The sequence below is a fragment of the Emys orbicularis genome, chromosome 11 (genome assembly GCF_028017835.1).
Source record: "Emys orbicularis isolate rEmyOrb1 chromosome 11, rEmyOrb1.hap1, whole genome shotgun sequence".
NCBI lineage: Eukaryota > Metazoa > Chordata > Testudines > Emydidae > Emys > Emys orbicularis.
Genome location: NC_088693.1, coordinates 58378281 through 58399881, shown reverse-complemented (window position 1 = coordinate 58399881; position 21601 = coordinate 58378281). Strand labels below are relative to the sequence as shown.

At 47.2% G+C, this 21601-nt stretch overlaps 1 protein-coding gene across 1 annotated transcript in view; it reads right to left on the bottom strand.

Moving 5' to 3' along the window:
• Positions 1-21366, bottom strand: part of LOC135885414 (aldehyde oxidase 2-like) — a 92006-nt gene extending 70640 nt beyond the window's left edge. The window contains exons 1-9 of the mRNA XM_065413095.1: positions 21169-21366; positions 17946-18019; positions 15157-15214; positions 11113-11209; positions 9988-10096; positions 8611-8737; positions 6432-6493; positions 4638-4724; positions 173-253 (exon numbers count right to left, since the gene is read on the bottom strand). Of these exons, the coding sequence (XP_065269167.1) occupies positions 173-253; positions 4638-4724; positions 6432-6493; positions 8611-8737; positions 9988-10096; positions 11113-11209; positions 15157-15214; positions 17946-18019; positions 21169-21235 (762 nt within the window). The 5' untranslated portion in view covers positions 21236-21366. The remainder of the gene's footprint in view (positions 1-172; positions 254-4637; positions 4725-6431; positions 6494-8610; positions 8738-9987; positions 10097-11112; positions 11210-15156; positions 15215-17945; positions 18020-21168) is intronic.
• Between the last annotated feature and the right edge of the window lie 235 nt (positions 21367-21601).

Here is a 21601-nt window from a genome sequence, read left to right as displayed (position 1 = left end):
ACTGGATGACACTCTATCCTTGGTGTGACTCAGTCACCTTCCACTGAGGATGAATTTAGTCCAACAATCTTTTCCATTTCAGACTTCTATCATGTTGTAAACCCGAATGCTGGATCATTCACAACATTTGCATGTAAACGGAGAGAAATCAGGAAAGAATAACACTTCCTACCATTAGTTCAGGAGGAAAGATAAACTCCTGGGTTGGGTCTACAGGCTGGAATTCTTCAAGATTGCAGAGACCAGAATGCATCTGAAAGGAAACAAAGTTTCATTTGAATATTTACTTGAAGGAGAAAAAAACCAGAATGTGCATGTCAAGGGTACATTGCACTTTTCTAGAAAGAGCAGAGACTCTCTGGCTACATGTCATTTAGTTTTTTAACTGCTACAGGTATCAGCACATTGAATAATTCAAGCACATTCTTTAGTTAATTTCCTAAAAATAAGTCTATTATCATAAATAAATAATGAAACAAAACTATTTACAAATTGACCCAATGCCAGAAAGGCTTCTCCCAGCCATCAGCTCCTAAACCCACCTTCAGCACCTGCCCCATTCTCTGAAAGGGGCATTCTGAAGTCAACAACTAGCCCTTGTAGCGTGCTCCGGAGGCCATCAGAGCCAAGTGTGGTGGGTGTATGAGACTCACTGGAAAAATGCAGACACAGCAGAATTAATATAATCTCCCAATCTATGTCTGTCAAATAGATTGATGGGTAAATCCAAGATGACAATAAACAAAATCCTTTGGGCGAGACAAGATTTATTGGACATCTTGTGTTTTTAGAGAAGAGAAAATTGTAACTCCTGGGAAAAGTTCCATTGCAACATTGACCTTAAGTCTACTGATCTGTATCCATCTCAGTCATAGGCCAAAAGCAGGTACTGCTGCACTGGCTCTGAAATTTGGCCTTGTGGAAGATCTGGATTTCCTAGAGTGGTTACATATCCAGGGTAGGCAAACCCAGCCAGATTTGGCTTTCTACAAACCTAAACTACTTAGGATGTTGCAGTGGTTTGGGTACTAGTCTGGGACATGGGCAATGAGGGTTCAATTCCTTGCTCTACCACAGACTCCCTGTGTGACTTTGCCAAGTCACTTAGCCTGTCTGTGACTCAGTTCCCTATCAGCAAAAATGGGAACATTAGCACTTCTTGCCCACAGATGCATTGTGAGGCTAAATAAACTAGAATTTTGACGCACTTTGAGCTCTGCTGTTGAAAAAAGCTAGGTGTCATCCTTACTTGCACAGCAGGGTTATGTTCCTCGCGGGCAGCATGGCTCAATATCATGACCTTTGCATTCAAACACAGTACCCACAATGCAGTGTTGCTATTGGAGTCTGTAAGGCTGGGTTGGGTTTGACAGGTCTGAACAGAGCTGGGTTGGGCAGGTTCAGTGTTCCCCCCTCATTGTTTGCATCACTCTCTTATTTGGTTCATGCCCTGAACAGGTTTGAAAATGACAGGCTCTTAATTTCCTGGGGTAATTTTTCTCCTCCGAATGGAGCCACTCGGCGCTTGTGCCAAGTTCAGCAGGGGCTGAATTAGAAGAGGACACCATAAACATCAGCTCTATTTTACTCACTTTGGGTTATGCCTCCTCTGCAAAGCACTGTGCTTCGGAGCTACAGCCCTCTGGAGAATATGGATCCTGTGAGCTTTTGGGAAGGAGCTTCCAATGGGGTGAAGCTCCGGATGCACTGCAACCCCAGCCCTGGTTGCTTCTCTCTGCCCCTCCAGACATTATTCTTGAATTCAAGTCTCATTAAAACCGCATAATGATGGAAATTCAAGTATCTTCAATGGTAGAAGAGAATGAATGGGTCCTGGTTATAAACTGCAACCAGCCCCCTGGCACTCCCAGGTTCAACCCTGACTGCCACTGTCCAGATCTTAAAGGTGCTGTAACAACGCACAGAACCACCACAGCCTTGAATTTGCTCACTGTAAAACCTAAAGGTCCCCCTTTCCTTCTGCTGCATCACTGAGGATAAGACTGTGACCTTTTCTGTAACTGGTGTTCTTCGAGATGTGTTGCTCATGTCCATTCCATACTATGTGTGTGCACATGCACCAGTGCTGGAAGTTTTTCCTGTAGCAGTATCCGTGGGGACCGGCTCTGTGGCCCTCTGGAGTGGCACCCGCATGGCGCGGTATAAGAGGTGCCACCGGCTCCCCCCACCCTCAGTTCCTTCTTGCTGGAAACTCCAACAGTGGTGAAGGAGGACGGGTCATGGAATGGACATGAGCAACACATCTCGAAGAACACCAGTTACGGAAAAGGTAACTGTCTTTTCTTCTTTGAGTGCTTGCTCATGTCCATTCCATATTAGGTGACTCCCAAGCAGTACCCCTGGAGGCAGGTAGGAGTTCACAGACATGTAGATTGCAACACAGCTCTGCCGAACCCAGCGCCGTCTCTGGCCGTCTCTGGCCTGTTCAGTGATGGCATAATGTGCCATGAACGCGGCTCTACAGATGTTCTGGATAGGGATCTGTGCCAGGAAGGCCGCCGAGGATGCCTGAGCTCTAGTTGAGTGGGCTCTGACGATCGGTGGCAGTGGGACCCATGCCAGATCGTAACAGGTCCATATGCAAGAGGTGCTCCAGTTGTAAATCCTCTGCAAGGACACCGGAAGGCCCTTCATCCTATCAACTGTGGCAATGAAGAGCTGAGTTGATTTACGGAAAGGCTTGCTATGCTCTAGGTAAAAAGCCAAGGCCCTTTGGATGTCCAGCACATGAAGATGCCTCTCTCCACTGGTCTTGTGCGGTTTGGGACAGAACACTGGGAGGCAGATGTCCTGGTTCATATGGAAGGTAGATACCACCTTCGGCAGGAAGGCCGGGTGGGGCCTCAGCTGAACCGTGTCTTTGTAGAAGACTGTGTACAGTGGTTCTGAGGTCAAGGCTTTAACCTCAGAGACTCGCCTCTCTGATGTCACCACCACCAAGAAAGCGACCTTCCGTGACAGGTGGGAAAGGGATCAGGAGCTCAGTGGCTCAAAGGGTGGGCCCATGGGAGCAGCACGTGGCTTGCAGCACTGCGACATCCTCTCGGACCTGAGACCTGGAGTTGCCCTTGACAAGCCAGTCATCGAGATACGGGTAGATCTGGATACCCCGATGCCTGAGGTAAGCAGCCACCACCGACATGCACTTGGTAAACACCCTCGGTGCTGTTGCCAGGCCAAACAGGAGGACCGTAAACTGGTAGTGGTGGGGCCCCACTGTAAACCGGAGGAAGCATCTGTGACCCTGAAAGATCGCTATGTGGAAGTACGCGTCCTTCAAGTCAAGGGCGGCATACCAGTCTCCCGGATCCAGGGAGGGGATGACAGAGGCCAGGGAGACCATTCGGAACTTCATGCAGGAGCCACTCCAGAGGGCGCCAGAGTCGGTTCCCTATGGATACTGCTAAGGGAAAAACTTCCGGTATCGGTGCATGTGGCGAGCACACACACCTACTATGGAATGGACATGAGGAAGCACTTCAGTTACTCCAGTTGCCACAAGTGCAAATTAAATGTGAAACTACATACAGTCATCTGCACTCTGAGGTGTAACACAGATAACAGATAGCCAGATCCTGCAGTTCTTACTCAGAGAAATCGCCCACTGATATCAATGGCAGTTTTGCCAGAATAAACACTAAAAGTCTGAGCCAGGGTTTTGGTTTTATACAATGCCTTTTTTAGTCAAAGCAAGAATCAAACAATCTTTAAATAACATTTCTCATTATTTATTAAGCAATGCCAATGAGCTAGCCACTGTTCAAGACACAAAAATGAGACAGTTCCTACCCCGAAAAGCTTACAATCATATACACATATACAGAGGACAAGTGAGAGTTACAAATTGTTTCATAAATTGAACTGAAATACACATGACCCAGGGATCACTTTGATCCACAGCTTTAGAATCTCAGGCGTAAGGGGCAAAGCATTGTCCTCGGCCATAGGTGCTGTAACTAGGGGTGCTGGCGGTGCTGCAGCACCCTCTGTCTTGAAGTGGTTTCCATTATATACAGGGTTTACAGTTTGGTTCAATGGCTCTAAGCACCCCCTCTATAGAAATTGTTCCAGCACCCCTGTCCTCGGCTGTGTATCTCCTTACCGAAGGGAGGTCAATGCAGCCCTACCTTGTGCATGCTCAGATCAAAAGCTAAAACTCACCTCTTTGATGCAGACTTCCCCAAACAGCAATTTCCTTCCACATAAAACAAAACACCCTGAAATCATGGGGAGAGAAGCCCTTTCAAAATCTCTGGTTTGAATATAACTATGGGTATAGCTACACAGCAATGATTGCAGCCGATGTATACATACTGGAGCTAGCTTTAATCTTAGATCAAAATTATCTTGGCCTTGTCTACACATGCTGTAATTGTAATCATGGTTCCCAATTGCAATGTAGGCATGCACTACGTTTGGAGCTTAGATATCATGGTCATAGGTGCCTTAGAAATGTCTAAGACAGGCAGACAGAGTGACTAGAACTCTTTACCCATCAATACATTATAGATACCACCAGAGGAAAATGTGGCACCAGCTACAACAGCTCAAAGATGTTCATTCATTACAAACTTTACTATGAAACAGAAAGTAATTTAAAAAAGACCATAACGCACCTGGTTTCCCTTGTCAGAAGATGAGTACACATCTTCTTTGTCCAGGCAACATTGCCCTGTTCCTCTCAGTTGACAACATGCTGTTTCCTAAAGAAATAATACCCCATTCTGTAATACTCTAGATACAACTTCATTGAAATGTGATTTCTTTTAAAATACACATTTGCATATAAATATATTTCTACCTGCACTGAAGCAGATTTGTCCAGTTACTTGAAACTGGTTCAGGAGCTACCCATGAGCTAAGGTGACTATTCTTGCTGTGTCCCCTTTGAAGCACTGCAGGAGGTAGTTCCTCTTTTGGGGCCAAGTCCAACTCCCCTTGAAGTCATTGGAAAAACTCCAGCTGACTTCAGTGGGGGATCAGGCTCCTGAAGCAGAGCAGAAGCTGGTGCAAAGGATTATTGAGTGCATTGGAGAAGGACTGTGTGGAAGTGACTGAAATTGTCCTGCTACGAGAAAGTTGGACAGACTCCTAGTTTATTCTTTTTATTTGTGTTTATAGCTCTAATTGGACCCATGAACAGCCTTGAAGGTAGTGGAAGGGGCACAGCTCTGTGACTTGGGTTATGATCTCCCCGTCAGGAACAGTCCACACAGTGTTTTCCATACCACCGTGTATACCAATGTACAGCTGAGTTTTCAAGGAGGGATGGGCCCAGGATAGGGTGGAGATATGATTAGTGGAGCTGTGACTATGTGGAGGATCTGTGACTATACAGATGCGCAAAGTCACCTGTGGTAGGGAAGAAACTCAAAATATGTTCAGTTGATTTCCCCTTTATTGTTATTCTCCTTGTAACTCAGATATAATACTCTATGTCATCATTGCTGGCCTGGTCATCTCTGGCTTCTCTTAACAGATGAGAAACATGGCACATTTCAATCAGTTGAGAATAAATGTAAGACACTGACTCAACAGCAAGCCTGGATAATGATATTTTTCAGTAGCTATGATATAATACATACAGCACACACAGACTGGCTATATTCTAATGGTCTACACTTGCACTGAATCATAGTTTCAACACAGTCAGTCACAGTTTTTCTGAGAGACAAGGTGGGAGAGGTAATATCTTTTATTGGACCAACTTCTGTTGGTGAGAGAGACAAGATTTTCTATGGTCATGCAAGACTGGGGCTGAGAGACACTAGTTTGTTGGCAAGGCAACATGTAAACAATTTGGGCCATGATTCTCTCAAGACTTGAGTACACAATTTAAAGTGAAACACACACTTAAGACTTGGCATGATCAAGGCCTTATATATGACAAGAATGAGGGTAGCAGAGACTGTCAAGGCAGATCATAACCATCATGACTACCTACTTCTTCAGGCCATGTATTTTGGATGCCTCGAGACCTGATTTTCTGAGGTCCTGAGCATCTAAAACTCAAGTCAGTGGGAGCTACAAGTGCTCAGCACTGCTTAAAAAGAGACTCCTAAGGGGCCACATTTTCAAAAGAGCAGAAAGCCAGATTTTCAAGGGTTCAGTACACCCAATTGGATCCAGATTTTCAAATAAGATCAGCTTCCATTTAGGCTCTTAAATAAGGGCCAGGTTTTCCAAAGTGGTCAGCACTCAGCTGCTTTGTGACTCTTATGGCCAGATTTCCAAAAGAGCTGAGCACCAAATGTGGACTCAGTTTTTCTGCAAATCTGGACAATTCTCTTTGTGCTTAAATGGGAGCAGAGCAATTCTGAAAATCTGGCCTGAGTTGGGCTTCCAGAAATGGAGCACTCAAAATTAATGGATACTTTTGAAAATGTTGATCTGTTTGTCTTTCTACCTACCCCAGCGAAAGACTTGTAGGTGTCTATTATTGGTCTGTATCCAGTGCAACGGCACAAATTACCTGAAATGAACAATACAATCATTAATCATGAGGAACAATACAAGAATAATTATGAATATCAGTACAATTAGAAATGGCCATGAAGCAAACCCTCACATCTGAACACACCTACATTTGGGGAAATTTGGATCCAAAACAAGACCTAGCTCTTGATTCTCCAATGGACTGAACCAGAACCACAGAAGAGTCAAACACTCCGGAACAGGGGGAATGTTCTGATTGGGAGCCAAATCCAGGAATTGCAGATCAGGCCCATCTCTAATAATAATGATTTATTTATCATTTTCTGTAATTTATGTCACTATAGAAATGATGTAAATCATCCAAGAAGATATACTACTGCTACTATTAATGGCTCTGGATTTTCTTCAATGAAATCCAAACAAACTCTCTATCTCAGGGTTTTATCCTGACATCCATCATTGTACTATCCGAGCGCCCTCCATGTGAAATCAATAGCAATAGAGAAGTCACATGAGCACTTCATGAAGCTTCTGGACTCTTCTCTCTTTACAAGGTCACAACTCTGCTTGGGTAGATGTTTCTGGGGGGTAGGAAGCTGGTAGAGGTTTGGGACTAAAAAGGGTGTTTGAATTATGAGTGTAACTTATGGTGCAAAGGTTTTCTCAATGAGGAAATAAACTCAGTATTTTAATAGGCTAAACCCAGCCACGTCAGTGTGAACTATTTTCCTGAGTGATAAGTGCCTATAGAAATCTAGACCTGGGAGAACTCAGGGATTTCATTTTGTTGGCAGGCAGCCCATTCACACTGCAAGCGAAGGACCTGATTCTCCACTCCACCCAAATCATTCAGGAGTCACTCAGCGCTGTTACATTGGTGTAGAACTGGTGCAAGAGCAAAGTCGGTCCAATGGGGGTGGGGTTTTCCAAAGTGCTCAGCATTGACCTAACTCTGCTCCCAATGAAATCAATAAGTGCTTTTGAAAATCCCACCTAGAGTTTAAGGCCAGAAGGGATCACCAGATCATTCCACTTAGGAAGAAAAAATCAGTTTCACACATACAGAATGGGAAGAGACTGTCTAGGAAGGAGTACGGCAGAAAGGGATCTAGGGGTTATAGTGGACCACAAGCTAAATATGAGTCAACAGTGTGATGCTGTTGCAAAAAAAAGCAAACATGATTCTGGGATGTATTAACAGGTGTGTTGTGAGCAAGACACGAGAAGTCATTCTTCCGCTCTACTCTGCGCTGGTTAGGCCTCAGCTGGAGTATTGTGTCCAGTTCTGGGCACCGCATTTCAAGAAAGATGTGGAGAAATTGGAAAGGGTCCAGAGAAGAGCAACAAGAATGATTAAAGGTCTTGAGAACATGACCTATGAAGGAAGGCTGAAAGAATTGGGTTTGTTTAGTTTGGAAAAGAGAAGACTGAGAGGGGACATGATAGCAGTTTTCAGGTATCTAAAAGGGTGTCATAAGGAGGAGGGAGAAAACTTGTTCACCTTAGCCTCTCAGGATAGAACAAGAAGCAATGGGCTTAAACTGCAGCAAGGGAGGTCTAGGTTGGACATTAGGAAAAAGTTCCTAACTGTCAGGGTGGTTAAACACTGGAATAAATTGCCTAGGGAGGTTGTGGAATCTCCATCTCTGGAGATATTTAAGAGTAGGTTAGATAAATGTCTATCAGGGATGGTCTAGACAGTATTTGGTCCTGCCATGCGGGCAGGGGACTGGACTTGATGACCTCTCGAGGTCCCTTCCAGTCCTAGAATCTATGAATCTATGAATCTAGTCTGACCTCCTGCATATCACAGCCCCCTCCCCGCCCTCCTGTTAGCTCTGTGCGGAACCCATTAAACTGGATTAGAAAAGTATTACAGCCCTCAGGTGACTAAACTTTGTGTGCCACAGGTAGAGAACAGGAGGAACCAAGGTGCACCATGCCTGAGCCCTCTGCCATGGCAGGGAATTGATATAGTGAGATATAATCAAATATAGTATCTAGGAATCCCACAGACTTTATGTGATTCTGAAATATTATCCTTTGGTCTTTCAGTCAAATCACATCTTGCATCTTATGTGGCATGTAAAAAACACCCACACTTGGCTTCTTATTTGACCTCCTAAAGTTTACTACTTGTAAAAGTAAATCTACCATCCAGAGCTGCAGTTATCTGCTCCATGGAGGGGTCAGGGTGGTTTCTCAGCAAAGCATACATGGACATCACCATTCCAGGGGTGCAGAAGCCACACTGAGAGCCATGGCACTTGGCCAGCCTTTCCTGGAACAGAACAGAACAGAACAACAGCCCCTGCTTTCAAAATATAGCTTCACTGATTTGCCTTACAGATGCATCTTGCTTACAGTAAAGTTAGGAGCTGCAGCATTTGGAATGTTACAGCATTACCACTAAAATGTAAGAGACTGAGTGCAGTCATCTTATTGAAAAACAAAGGACCATTATAGACTCTCAGTTATCCCCGGGCAACCCTACCAATATCAATGGGGTTCCCAGGTGTAAGTGAGAGCAGAATGAGGGACAAGACCTGTCAGCACAGTGATCAGCCTTGTGTAAATTTCTACAAGCATGAAGGACAGAGCGCAGAACAGCTAACAAATTAGGGCTTTGGAAGGAGTGAGGAGCACCTAGGGAACATTCCTGTAATTTAGGCACTAAGGAAACAAGATTATGCATGAAAGAGAAACATGATTTTAAAAAGGTTTTAAAACTTACTGGGGTCAGATTGTGCCTTTAAAGTACAGGCCTGATTTGGGGGAGGTGGAGCTTCACTAACCCAGGAGAGGTCCCCAAAATACAGAGAGAGTGTGCATGTTCTACAGTCTAATCTAACCCCTATCTTCCTAGGTCTTATAGGGACCATCCCTTAGGAGCTTGCAGCTGGCCCAATGTGCCAGCTGGTGCACGGAAAGGAGCAGGGTGATGCTCTCTGCCTTTCCTGAGTCCTTTCTGGAGGGTTAGTTTCCCACATGGCACTAGCAGGGAGCAGTCCATGTGCTTTGGGAACTGCAATTGCACCCAAGCCCTGCACAATAGCAGAAGTTCCTTACTTACCCCATGCTCTCTCCTGTATGCCCACAAAAGGGCCAGTGACAATCTGGCTCTTTACATAGTACTGTTCTTGTTATAATAATCAGCAATTCCTGCTCAGGGTGGACACCCCTTGCTAGCTTTGGTGTATCATTTTACAGCTCCAGATTTATCTTTTCTCCTGAGGGGGCTTTTCAGAACCGATTCTCATCTTTTGAGGTATCTTGAGTGCTAGAGTAGAAACGAGGGGGTAGGACAACCTCCCCCAGGTCAGAGTTTGGTTTGGCAATTCAGCTGAGAGTTCATCTCTAAGCTGTGACCAGGAAGACCCAGGATACGGAGTCTGTTTCCTTAGAGCGATTGTCTAGTGCAAAGAACCACCAAACTTGATCATAAGGCCAAAACCTCATGGCAGATATGGCCAGATTATAGGAAAGGAAAAATCCCCAAATCTTGCCCTACAAATTACAGCAGGTTCTCACCTGAATTGGATGAACCCTCGTTTTTGTGCTTCCAACACCTTCCACAGTGGTGACAGCAGAGTTGTGCAGCAAGCATATGGGTAAGAGACAGGAGTTGGCAGGATAATGCCTTGGGAATGTAAAGGAGAATTGTGACATTTGAAATAGCATAGTACTCTGTGGTGCAGGGCCATGAGGAATGAAGCACAGGTGGAGATTACACTCAGTCTAGTGCAGAACTGCGGGAGTTAAACAGCATGGTGATGGCTGGGGAAAGTTATGCTTCTGAGAAGCAGTTGTACATAACTCAGCACTCTCACCTCAATAGTGTGTGTATTCAGTACATACACTAGCAACATTTTCAACATGTCCTAAGCTTTATATAGCGGCCTAAATAAGGAAACAGAAGTCTCACTTTTAAGGAGTTTTTATTAATTAACTTGTAATACCACATAGACTACAAAAACCCAAGGGCCAGACTCAGACCTGATACTGGTGCGTGCAACTTAACTAAAGGAGTAGAGCTCCCAAAGTCGGGGCGAGGCAAAAAGCACAACCCACTATGAAGCCTGCTGTGGCCTAACTTACTGTGTTAGTTACTTCATACATCACTGAAATCAGTGAGTGCTGAATAAGAACTATGTGAAAATTGACTAAGGATTTATCTAGGGCAACAAATCCTACTCCAATCCAAGCAAGAGTCCCAACTTTCCAGTAGCTGCTACAAGGGCTGCTGTAATTGCATCAAATAAAGATCCCCCAGTCAAGGAAATAGTTGGTTCCCAGTCTCCGAATAAATAAATGTTTCTTGAGCAGGAAGATTTCATGTTTCTTGAATGGGATTTAAAGTCGCATCACTTGGAATCCCTGTTGTGTGAATCAGTTTTCCATGCAGATAAAACATGTTAAAGGTAAAGTAAAAAGATGTCAAGTATCTGCCAGGACCCAAGAATATAAACCTAAATTAAAAGAAAAAACAAACACTCAAATAACTGCCCTCCCAATTAACAATGGTTTTCTATGAACAATAAGTTATAGCTTCCAAGGGTGTGATTTCTAAAGTGCCTCAGTGGGCCTAAAACACACTGAAATTCACTCACTGAGGCACTTGAGAAAATTCCAGCCCAAATCTTATCTTAAGGATACATTATCTTCTTGGAAGTTGGTTCATATGTTGATATCATCACAGTGCAGGCTCCACAGCCACCTATTCCACAACCATATTTCGTTCCTGAGAGACGAACTGCAAATGCAGGAGTTAAGGAAGAAAGTTGCTGGTTCTCAATGTTGTTGCTATGGTGTCCCGTCCCCCCACCCCAAGTTCGCCTCATTTTACTGGAGCATGCAAAGGTGGAGGAAAATTCCATCTGTTTCATGCAGTGACCAGCCAGTTCCAGAGATTAGATATTAGATGAATGGAAGCTGGAACTCAATTTGTAAATTCCAATAAGCAGAATATCGCAGCAACCAGGTTGGTCACAGTGACATCCCTTGTAACACCCTAGATTCTCCACTGCCTGAGAGCAATGCCACAACACACAATAGCTTTTACAGTGTGGGCTGTGCTGACGCTATGATGGGTAAAAGGGCACCAGAAGAATGTTAAAGTTAGCCAAAACTTTATGGTTTGGGTTCAAGAGATGGCTGAAAGTTAGAAGAGAATTGCAGAAATGGGAGACTCATTCACTCACCCAATATAAAGCTGTCCTCTAGGGCATATTGTCTATGGCTGCATTCAGTTTAGTTTAGATGATTCTCCCCCCAAATGGTGTTTCTACCACTTCCCTGAGCACCTTTGGGAGTTGTTACACACACACACGCACAACTGTTATAAAAGAATGATGTTAGGATTACAAAGTCAGAAGTTAGGAAATTCCAGAATTAAAGTTGCCTGCAGTTACAGCATCATCCACCACATCCCCTCTGAACAGTCCCTCTCTCAGCCCTTGGCTCCCTGTCCCAGGCCCATTTTCCTCACTTAGCCAGTCTCAGTCTTCACTCCTCAGGCTTCCCATCCCAGTCTCTTTGCCCAACTAGTCCCAGGCCTCCCACTCCAGGCTCCTCATCCAATCCCTCTCTCTCCCCCACCCTGGCCTCCAGTCTCTCCCCGACCCCAACCATGATCCTTGTCCCCAGTGGCTCCCAGTCCTAATCTCCCTCCCTGGGCTCCACGTCCAATCTCAGTCTCCTTTGTCACTAGCTCCTTATCCCAGTCTCTTTGCCCAGCCAGTCCCACATCTTTCCCTGCACCCCGATTCCCATTGATCTCAGTGTTCCCCCTCCAGCCAACTGGCTCCCAGTCTCCCGCACCTGCTTCCGTCACTGGCTCCCACTCCCAGTCTCTTTGCTCAGCCAGTTGCAGTCTCCCCACACTGCTCCTCATCCCAGTCTCAGTGTCCTTTTCTAGTCATTGCCAGTCTCTCTGTGATCCTAACTCCCAGTCCCAGTTTCCCTCTCCCCCCTTCCACTCTCCAGTCCCAGTTTACATCTGTCCCCTCCCCTCAGGCTTCTTGTCCCAATCTACTCCCCCTGCAGCGCTCACACCTGACCCTTCTACATTCAAACCAAGCAGTTTCTTCCGCCATGCCAAGGGGGGTGGGGGAAGGGCAGCCATTTAAAGAACAGGAGAGATAGGTTCCCTGCTCTCATCCAAGTGCCCAGATGCAGACCCGGCGCAGCCTACAGCAGCCCAGAGCCGCAGTTGTAGGGAAAGTTCTACTGAGCTTCCGACTGGAACATGGTCAGTGTGGATGCAACGTTTGGGGAATTTAAATGCTAAAATCTAAGAAATCTCTACAGAGCATGTGCAAACTGCAAATTTTCAGATGCTTATGTATTAGCCAAATTTGAGTGGAATTTTGCAAGAATGGCAAAAGACACATCTCTGATGCAAAGGCCATCCTCTGCTCAAATTTCAAGTTCTTGCTCCAAAGCATGGGGGCACTAGAACTTCTCAAAGAAAAGGCTGAAAGAATTTTTTAACATGGGCAAACCAATGTATTCTTCTCTAGACTCATTCTCAGAAATGGCAGGCCCATTTTGGCTGAAATTTTTACATAAAGTTCTGCCTGAGGCAGATTTCTGATATGGAAAATTTCAGCCCAAATGGTTAAAATTTGGCAAAGTAATAAGCAACTAAAAACTGGGTATAATAATGGGAAGTGTTGGGCAACCTTAATAATAAGCGGCGCTACCAGTCCTGTCTATAATATCCTTCAGATTCTTGCACATGGTAATCCTGTTGTTGCTTGGAAAAGTGATATGTATTTTCCCTCTCTAACATCTCTTAAATCAATCCCACCAGACCTCTGTGTGTTTTGGTTGCCTTTTTTTGTTTTTGTTTGTAAACTGTCAGTATCTGTCTGGCAATATGGTAGCCGGCACAGAACCCAATATTCCAGAAGCAGTCACCAGAGATCTGTACACAAGGCCCCTCACCAGTTTGTTCCTTCATACAAGGCCTCCATATCTGCAGCCTCAAATTGCACTGACCACTTTCTTCTGACCACTCCACTCTGCAAAATTGTATGTAATTGGCTAGTCTCCTCTCATTCCTAGCTCTTTCAGCGTTACTGATTACCAACTTTGTCTTCCATTGTGTGTGTGTGTGTTGGATTCATTTGGCTCAGATGTGTTAGACTGCATCGTCCATCTGCATTTGTCAACTTTCTAGATCCCTCTAGGTTCAGGTTAATTCTCATCCACTTTTGTATTCCCACTTGTAACTAGCATGTGACCAATAATAGAAGAACGTAGACCATACTTGCAGGATGGGGAATTATTCTGGGAAGCACTGAAAAAGATTTGGTGGTGGTGATGGATAATCAGCTGAACATGAGCTCCCAGTGTGACACTGTGGCCAAAAGGGCTATTTTGATCCTGTTATGCATGAACAGGTGAATCTTGAGTAGGAGTAGAGAGGTTATTTCACCTCTGTATTTGGCACGGTGCAACCATTGCTGGAATACCGTGTCCAGTTATGGTGCCCACAATTCAAGGAGGATGTTGATAACTTGGAGAGGGTTGAGAAGAGCCACAAGAATGATAAAGGATTAGAAAACCTGCCTTATAGTGATAGACACAAGTTCTTACAAAGGGAAAACATTAGGGCTGTCAAACAATTAAAAATAATAATCACAACCGCAAGATTAAAAAATATAGTCACGATTAATTGCAGTTTTAATCACACTGTTAAACAATAACAGAATACCCATTTCAATTCAGCATGGAAGCATGTCCTCTGGAATGGTGATTGAAGCATGAAGGGGCATATGAATGTTTAGCATATCTGGCACGTAAATACCTTGCAACGTTGGCTACAACAGCACCATGCGAATGCCTGTTCTCACTTTCAGGTGACGTAAATAAGAAGCAGGTAGCATTATCTCCTATAAATGTAAACAAACTTGTTTGTCTTACTGATTGGCTGAACAAGAAGTATATGTAATATATTAGTATTGAAATTGTAAATGGTTGGGAAGATGCCAGTGAAAAGATAAAAAATGATTACCTAGTGCCCTTCGTCTGCTGTCATTTGCTCCCACCACTGCAAGCTATTGAGCTATTTCTCAGTAGCCTTTAGTGTCATTTCACTCTCTTTCTACCATCTACAGTTTAAGGCTCTGATCTGCAAAGTCATAAGCACCTGCTTCATTTTACGCACCCTGGGGCCAATAAACCGCTGGCATAAATTGCCAGAACTCCACTGATTTCAGCGGAGGATCTGGCTCTATGAGTAGTCCCACTGACATAAAGAGAAGCACAAGTGAAAGTCTTGGCAGGATCAGGGCCTAAATGAATTGCTTGACATTGTAGTAGCTCCATATTTCTTTCCTTAACTATTATATCATTATTAATTAATAACATTTTGAAAGGATTTTTTGACAGGTTTTTGGAGCTGTCATGAAGAATTGTGATTGTTTTTGCTAATGAATACATTAAGTTCTATAAAAATGCTTGTATGTACTAAGAAGAAACCTTCTCTGCATATAATTAGCTCAAATATTGCACATGAAGCACATTGCCTTGCCAGGAAAAAATGCAAGATCACTTGGCTGTTTTCCATATTGCTTTCTGGCTGCCTTGAGTTTCAAAACATCCCCTTTAACTTGGGGGTGGGAGGGGGAGAAAGGGAATGTTAGTCTATTGTAGGATTATACCATTCAAAGGCAACCCCCCAAAAAAGGATACGTCCCTTTCCCAGGTAAGACAACAGCAATTTTTCAGGATTTGCATTCCTCTCTATTATCTGCAGTAGGAAGTGAAATAAGAGATTATACATTATTGAGATGTATTGCAATTTTCCCATTGGGATTACCTGGCCTTTCTGAAATGCTTTGATTGGTATTAATACAGTGTATTGGTATTATGGCATGTTCCTTTCATTTGATCATAATCTGTAGACATGTGAATGTATTTGACAATAGCAAACTCAGTCTTGTATTGACAGCTAAAGAAGTAATAAAAATAACTATGTTCCAGGAGCCCTGGAAGGTTCACAGTGAGGAGAAGATGAGCAGTAACAGAGGGTTATGAAAGGCCACATGAGGACAAGAACCCTTGAGCCCGATCCTGCAATTGATTACACCAGTGTAAATCAGGAGTAGCTCCACTTCAGTCAAAAGAAGTACAATTGTGTAAAGAAAATGGGGATGAGAACAGAATCAGGGCCTGTATTTTCAAAGCCATAGTGAAGGTGAAGGACACAGTTTGGGGCTCCTTGCTCTCCTCACTCCAGAGAGGTACTGTAACAAGGCCATGCTTAGCCCCTTCCTCCTCAGAGACCCTGCAGCAGGAAGATGGAGGAAATTCTCAATACATGGAGAGCAGGAAGGGGAGTTGGGTTTTAAACCAACCTGTTTTAAGTTTAACAAAGTTCACTGTTGATTTTTGGGGGCTCCATTAGCTGAGCAACAGGTCTGTCTGAAGGATGTGGCCATTGCAATGACATGCCCCGTCATGCTGGAAACCAAGTACTAACGGGAACCAAGTATGGAATGATGGATGGGTGGGAGGCAACATGGGACTCATGAGAATGACTAGCTTGTCCTCAGGCATTTAAAGGCACCACGATAAAACCTCAACTTTACCATGGTATGGAGCAGCCTGTATTTCAGAGGGAAAGGGTTTCTTGGGCTTTCAGCTTTTAATGACCATGCCCAGGTGGAATACTTTCCCTTTTTATGCAGGGGAAATAAGATTGGATACAAAGGATATAGCTACACTGCACACTAAGGCCAGGCTCTGACTCAGGTTTGAGCTCAACACCCGCTTCTGCCCACGCACAAATCAGTCTAACTCAGATCAGCAGGCTCTCAGGAACCGGCTACTAGGACCTTGCTGGGGGTGGGGCAGGGCCGGCGCTTCCATTTAGGCGACCTAGGCGGTTGCATAGGGCACCAGGATTTGGGGGGGGGGCGGCATTTTGCCGCCCTCAGCGGCAATTCGGCAGCGGGGGGTCCTTCCGCGCTCCGGATCTTCGGCGGCAATTCTGCAGCGGGTCCTTCACTCGCTCCGGACCCGCCGCCGAAGTGCCCCGAAGACCGGGAGCGCGGAAGGACCCCCCTGCCGCAGAATTGCCGATGACGACTGGGAGCACGGAAGGACCCCTGCCTAGGGCGCCAAAAACCCTGGCGCCGCTCCTGGGGCGGGAGTGTGGGGGGTGTCAGAGCACGCGTTCTGCTGTGACTTGTGTCCAAGCACTGGTATTTTACAATGTGAACAGAGCTCAAGCCACGGACCTGAGTCAGAAGGTCTGTGCAGTGCAGTATGGACACACTGGCATGGACACCAGGTCCAGCAATTGTAAGCCCAGGTTTACAATGCAGTGCGGACACTCATGCATAGGCTTGGAAACACCGAGTTCACCAGCCTGGGTCCCACAAACCTAGGTTTACAACACAGTGTAGACAAACCAAAAAGGGCAAATTTTGCTATTGAACCAGCATAAATCAGGATAGTTATAGGGTAAGACACTAGAATTTGGCCCACATAGCCTTCCTGAAGTATACTTTTACAACCATATAGTATACAGGTAACAGATAAAAACAAAGCAGACTTTTTTTTTTTCTTCCTGAAACGGGGGGGAGGGGGGAAGGGGGTAAAGGATGTCTTCATAAAAGCATTCTCTGGAAAAATTGTTCTCAAAGAAAACACAGACAACATTTTAAAGAAAGAATGAAGTTTTTCCAGTTCAGGCTAGCATCTATTTTTGGATGGAGGCATTTATAAAAAGGAACTTATAATGACATAACTCGGGGGCAAAAAGAAAAGGTGAGAAAACAAATGCCTGTAGAAATGAAGTATTAGATTTCTGCTGGTACTCACTGCTGAGAACAGAGGCGAGTAAAGAGTCTATTTCCTCTGACTGCATTTTAAAAAAAAATGATAGTAATAGCAGGGGACCCTCTTGCTACTGCCTTATTTTCTCCAAATGCAGCAAGTTACTGATCTTAATAACTTGAGGTTTTAGTTAATTGCTACATTAGTCATAACAGTTCAGTGAAATAACAGGTGACTGGTGCTACATAAATATTCTCAGTACATCTAGGTAGATAGAAAATATTTTGCCAAATGAGTCTCTTTGTATTACCAATTACTGTAGAATTGAGATTTTCAGCTCCACCTAGATTTGGAAACTCGACAGTCATTCATTTTAAGGGGAAATTGAGCATGCAAATTCCTTAGTTTTGAAACTCTTAGTCCAGAAACAAAACAACAAAGTGGGCTACTGTCCCAGTTTATGGCTACTGCCATTTATCAGCGGGTAAAGACAGCAGCAGAGATGAATCTCAGTTTGTAATATCTGAAATGCTATAGGAAGATCCCAGGTAACAAGGGATGTTCAAATTTAATACATTTACTCTGGCTCTCCCCACAAATGAGCTGTGCTCCCCTAGAGCATCATTCTCCCTTGGTGTATATCCAGAAACATTAAAGCACCTCCCTCCAAAAACAAAACAAAACACCAAAAGTCTTACCTTCCTGCCATTCACAAAAAATACGAGTGCATCTGACTGTGTGGAGCAAGCCATTATGTGGCATAAAAGCGCAGCTTGAAGATTAAAGAGGAAGATGTTAAACACCAGCAAGAAATCAGTGGAAACAAGTGTAATTTCAACACTCAACTAAACTTTGTTCTTTGCCCCACAGATTTAAAGGCATTAACCTGGATGGGCGAGGAGGAGCCAAGGTGGAGCGTATTGCTTCTCAGCTCTGTAGGCTAAAATTAACCAATTAGGTCCTTTTCCCCACCTTATCTATCATGTACCAAGGTGATTTAGGAAGAATATGGAGACCTGTGCCTTCAGAAACAATGCACCTACTTGTCTTCCCTGGGTGAACCATTCTGTAAGATGAAGAGCCACAAGACGTACGTTATTTTTCCTAGACAATCCCAGGAATTTTGCAAATGGGAAGCACTAAACTAAGCACCTACATGGTCTAGAACAGGGGTTCTCAACCTTTTCCTTTCTGAGGCCCCCCCAATATGCTATAAAAACTCCAGGGCCCAGTGGGGGCGAGGGGGACATGCTCTGGGCTCCTGGCTTCAGCTGCTGGGGGAAAGACTCGGGGCTTTAGCCCTGTGGGGCTGGGACAACGAGTAGGGGAGAAAAGGGGGCTCAGGCTTCAACCCCACGGGGGGTGCTGGGGCTCAGGGGTTTAGTCCAACGGGAGCATCAGGGTGCCTGGCTTCAGCCCTGCGATTCTGCTCCTAGTTTCAGCCCTGCGGGGGTGCCAGGGCTTGGGACGCCAGGCTTCAGCCCCAGTTCAACTCCTTGTTTCTGCCCCACGGAGCTGCCTGGACTTGGGGTGCTGGGTTTCAGCCCCACAGGGGCACTGGGCTCAGGGTTTTAGTCCTGTGGGGAGCATTGGGGCGCCAGGCTTCAGCCCTGTGGGGCAGGGGCGGCTCCAAGCACCAGCGCACCAAGCGCGTGCCTGGGGCGGCAATCCGCGGGGGGACAGCCTGCCGGTCGCCGTGAGGGCGGCAGTCAGGCAGCCTTCGGCGGCATGCCAGCGGGAGGTCCGCCAGTCCCGCAGTTTCGGCGGCAATTTGGCGGCGGGTACGCCAGCGTGAGACCGGCAGATCACCCGCAGAAACACCGCCGAATCCGCGTGACCACGGACTGCCCGCAGGCGTGCCGCTGAAGGCTGCCTGACTGCCGTGCTTGGGGCAGCAAAAAACATAGAGCCGGCCCTGCTGTAGGGGCACTGAGGCTTGGGGTGCCGGGCTTCAGGCATGGGGCCCTGCCACCCCCTGAAATTGGCTCATGGCCCCTTGAGGGGCCATGGACCCCTGGTGGAGAACTGCTGGTCCAGAAGCAGATACGGGGGCAAACACTCCTCTCAGGTGGCTTGATCTGGATTTATACTGATGTAACCCATCTCATATTCTGATCCACCCGATATAACAGCAGTCTCCAAACTTTTTTGATCGCACACCCCTATCAGTAAACATTTTTTGAGCTTGCACCCCCAATATATGTATATTTATTTATGTATAAATTAAATACATGTACTACTATACTAATATATTATGTACATTATAAAACATACAAAAAATAGAAATTAAAAAAGGATGAGATAAAGATGAAATAAACAATATTTTAAAAATATTTTTATTGTATTTTATTTATTAATGATACAAAAAACCTTTTTGCTCTCATAAAAAAATTATTATTAATAATATTTTTTAGTGAGAGCAATGTGATTGAATATGCTTCATTATTTCTGAAAATCTTGGTTTAACACTTTGTGATACAGTGATTCGAAGGTCTGGGAGGGAGTTAGGGTGCGGGAGGGCGCTCAGGGTGGGGGTGCGGGGTCTGGGAGGGAGTTAGGGTGCGGGAGGGCGCTCAGGGTGGGGTGCGGGGTCTGGGAGGGAGTTAGGGTGCGGGAGGGCGCTCAGGGTGGGGGTGCGGGGTCTGGGAGGGAGTTAGGGTGCGGGAGGGCGCTCAGGGTGGGGGTGCGGGGTCTGGGAGGGAGTTAGGGTGCGGGAGGGCGCTCAGGGTGGGGTGCAGGGTCTGGGAGGGAGTTAGGTTGCGGGAGGGCGCTCAGAGTGGGGTGCGGGGTCTGGGAGGGAGTTAGGGTGCGGGAGGGCGCTCAGGGTGGGGGTGCGGGGTCTGGGAGGGAGTTAGGGTGCGGGAGGGCGCTCAGGGTGGGGTGCGGGGTCTGGGAGGGAGTTAGGGTGCGGGAGGGCGCTCAGGGTGGGGGTGCGGGGTCTGGGAGGGAGTTAGGGTGCGGGAGGGCGCTCAGGGTGGGGGTGCGGGGTCTGGGAGGGAGTTAGGGTGCGGGAGGGCGCTCAGGGTGGGGTGCGGGGTCTGGGAGGGAGTTAGGTTGCGGGAGGGCGCTCAGAGTGAGGTGCGGGGTCTGGGAGGGAGTTAGGGTGCGGGAGGGCGCTCAGGGTGGGGGTGCGGGGTCTGGGAGGGAGTTAGGGTGCGGGAGGGCGCTCAGGGTGGGGGTGCGGGGTCTGGGAGGGAGTTAGGGTGCGGGAGGGCGCTCAGGGTGGGGTGCGGGGTCTGGGAGGGAGTTAGGGTGCAGGAGGGCGCTCAGGGTGGGGTGCGGGGTCTGGGAGGGAGTTAGGTTGCGGGAGGGCGCTCAGAGTGGGGTGCGGGGTCTGGGAGGGAGTTAGGGTGCGGGAGGGCGCTCAGAGTGAGGGTGCGGGGTCTGGGAGGGAGTTAGGGTGCGGGAGGGCGCTCAGAGTTGGGGTGCGGGGTCTGGGAGGGAGTTAGGGTGCGGGAGGCCGCTCAGGGTGGGGTGCGGGGTTTGTGAGGGAGTTAGGGTGCAGGAGGGCGCTCAGGGTGGGGTGCAGGGTCTGGGAGGGAGTTAGGGTGCGGGAGGGTGCTCAGAGTGGGGGTGCGGGGTCTGGGAGGGAGTTAGGGTGCGGGAGGGCGCTCAGGGTGGGGTGCAGGGTCTGGGAGGGAGTTAGGGTGCGGGAGGGCGCTCAGGGTGGGGTGCGGGGTCTGGGAGGGAGTTAGGGTGCGGGAGGGCGCTCAGGATGGGGGTGCGGGGTTTGTGAGGGAGTTAGGGTGCAGGAGGGCGCTCAGGGTGGGGTGCAGGGTCTGGGAGGGAGTTAGGGTGCGGGAGGGTGCTCAGAGTGGGGGTGCGGGGTCTGGGAGGGAGTTAGGGTGCAGGAGGGCACTCAGGGTGGGGGTGCAGGAGGAGGCTCAGGGCTGGGGCAGGCAGGAGGTGCAGAGCACTTACCTGGGGCAGCTCCTGTTTGGTGCAGGGCGTGTGCAGGTGGCTCTGCGCAGCGCAGCACCGCCCCCATGGCCACGATTCTGGGAGCTGCCCCCCGGGCCACCTGGAAGCAGGGGCTTTAGGGGCTGCAGAGCCCTGGGCTAAGGGGGCCCTGGGGCCCTGGCCTGCAGCTGTAAAGCCCCTTTCAGAATGCGGCCCTGCGAGCACGGGCCAGAGGACTCAGGAGGAGCAGGGGCAGCCGCGCAGCCAGCGGCCGGAGAGAAGTGGTGCTCGCTTTCCCCTTCAACGCGCCGCTTCTCTCCAGCCGGCTTTGAAGGGGAAAGCACTGCTTCTTTCCGGCCGCTGGCTGCGCAGCTGCCCCTGCTCCTCCACTGGCCGGAGGACTCAGGGCCGCACTCCGAAAGGGGCTTTAAAGCTGCAGGCAAGGGCCCCGGGG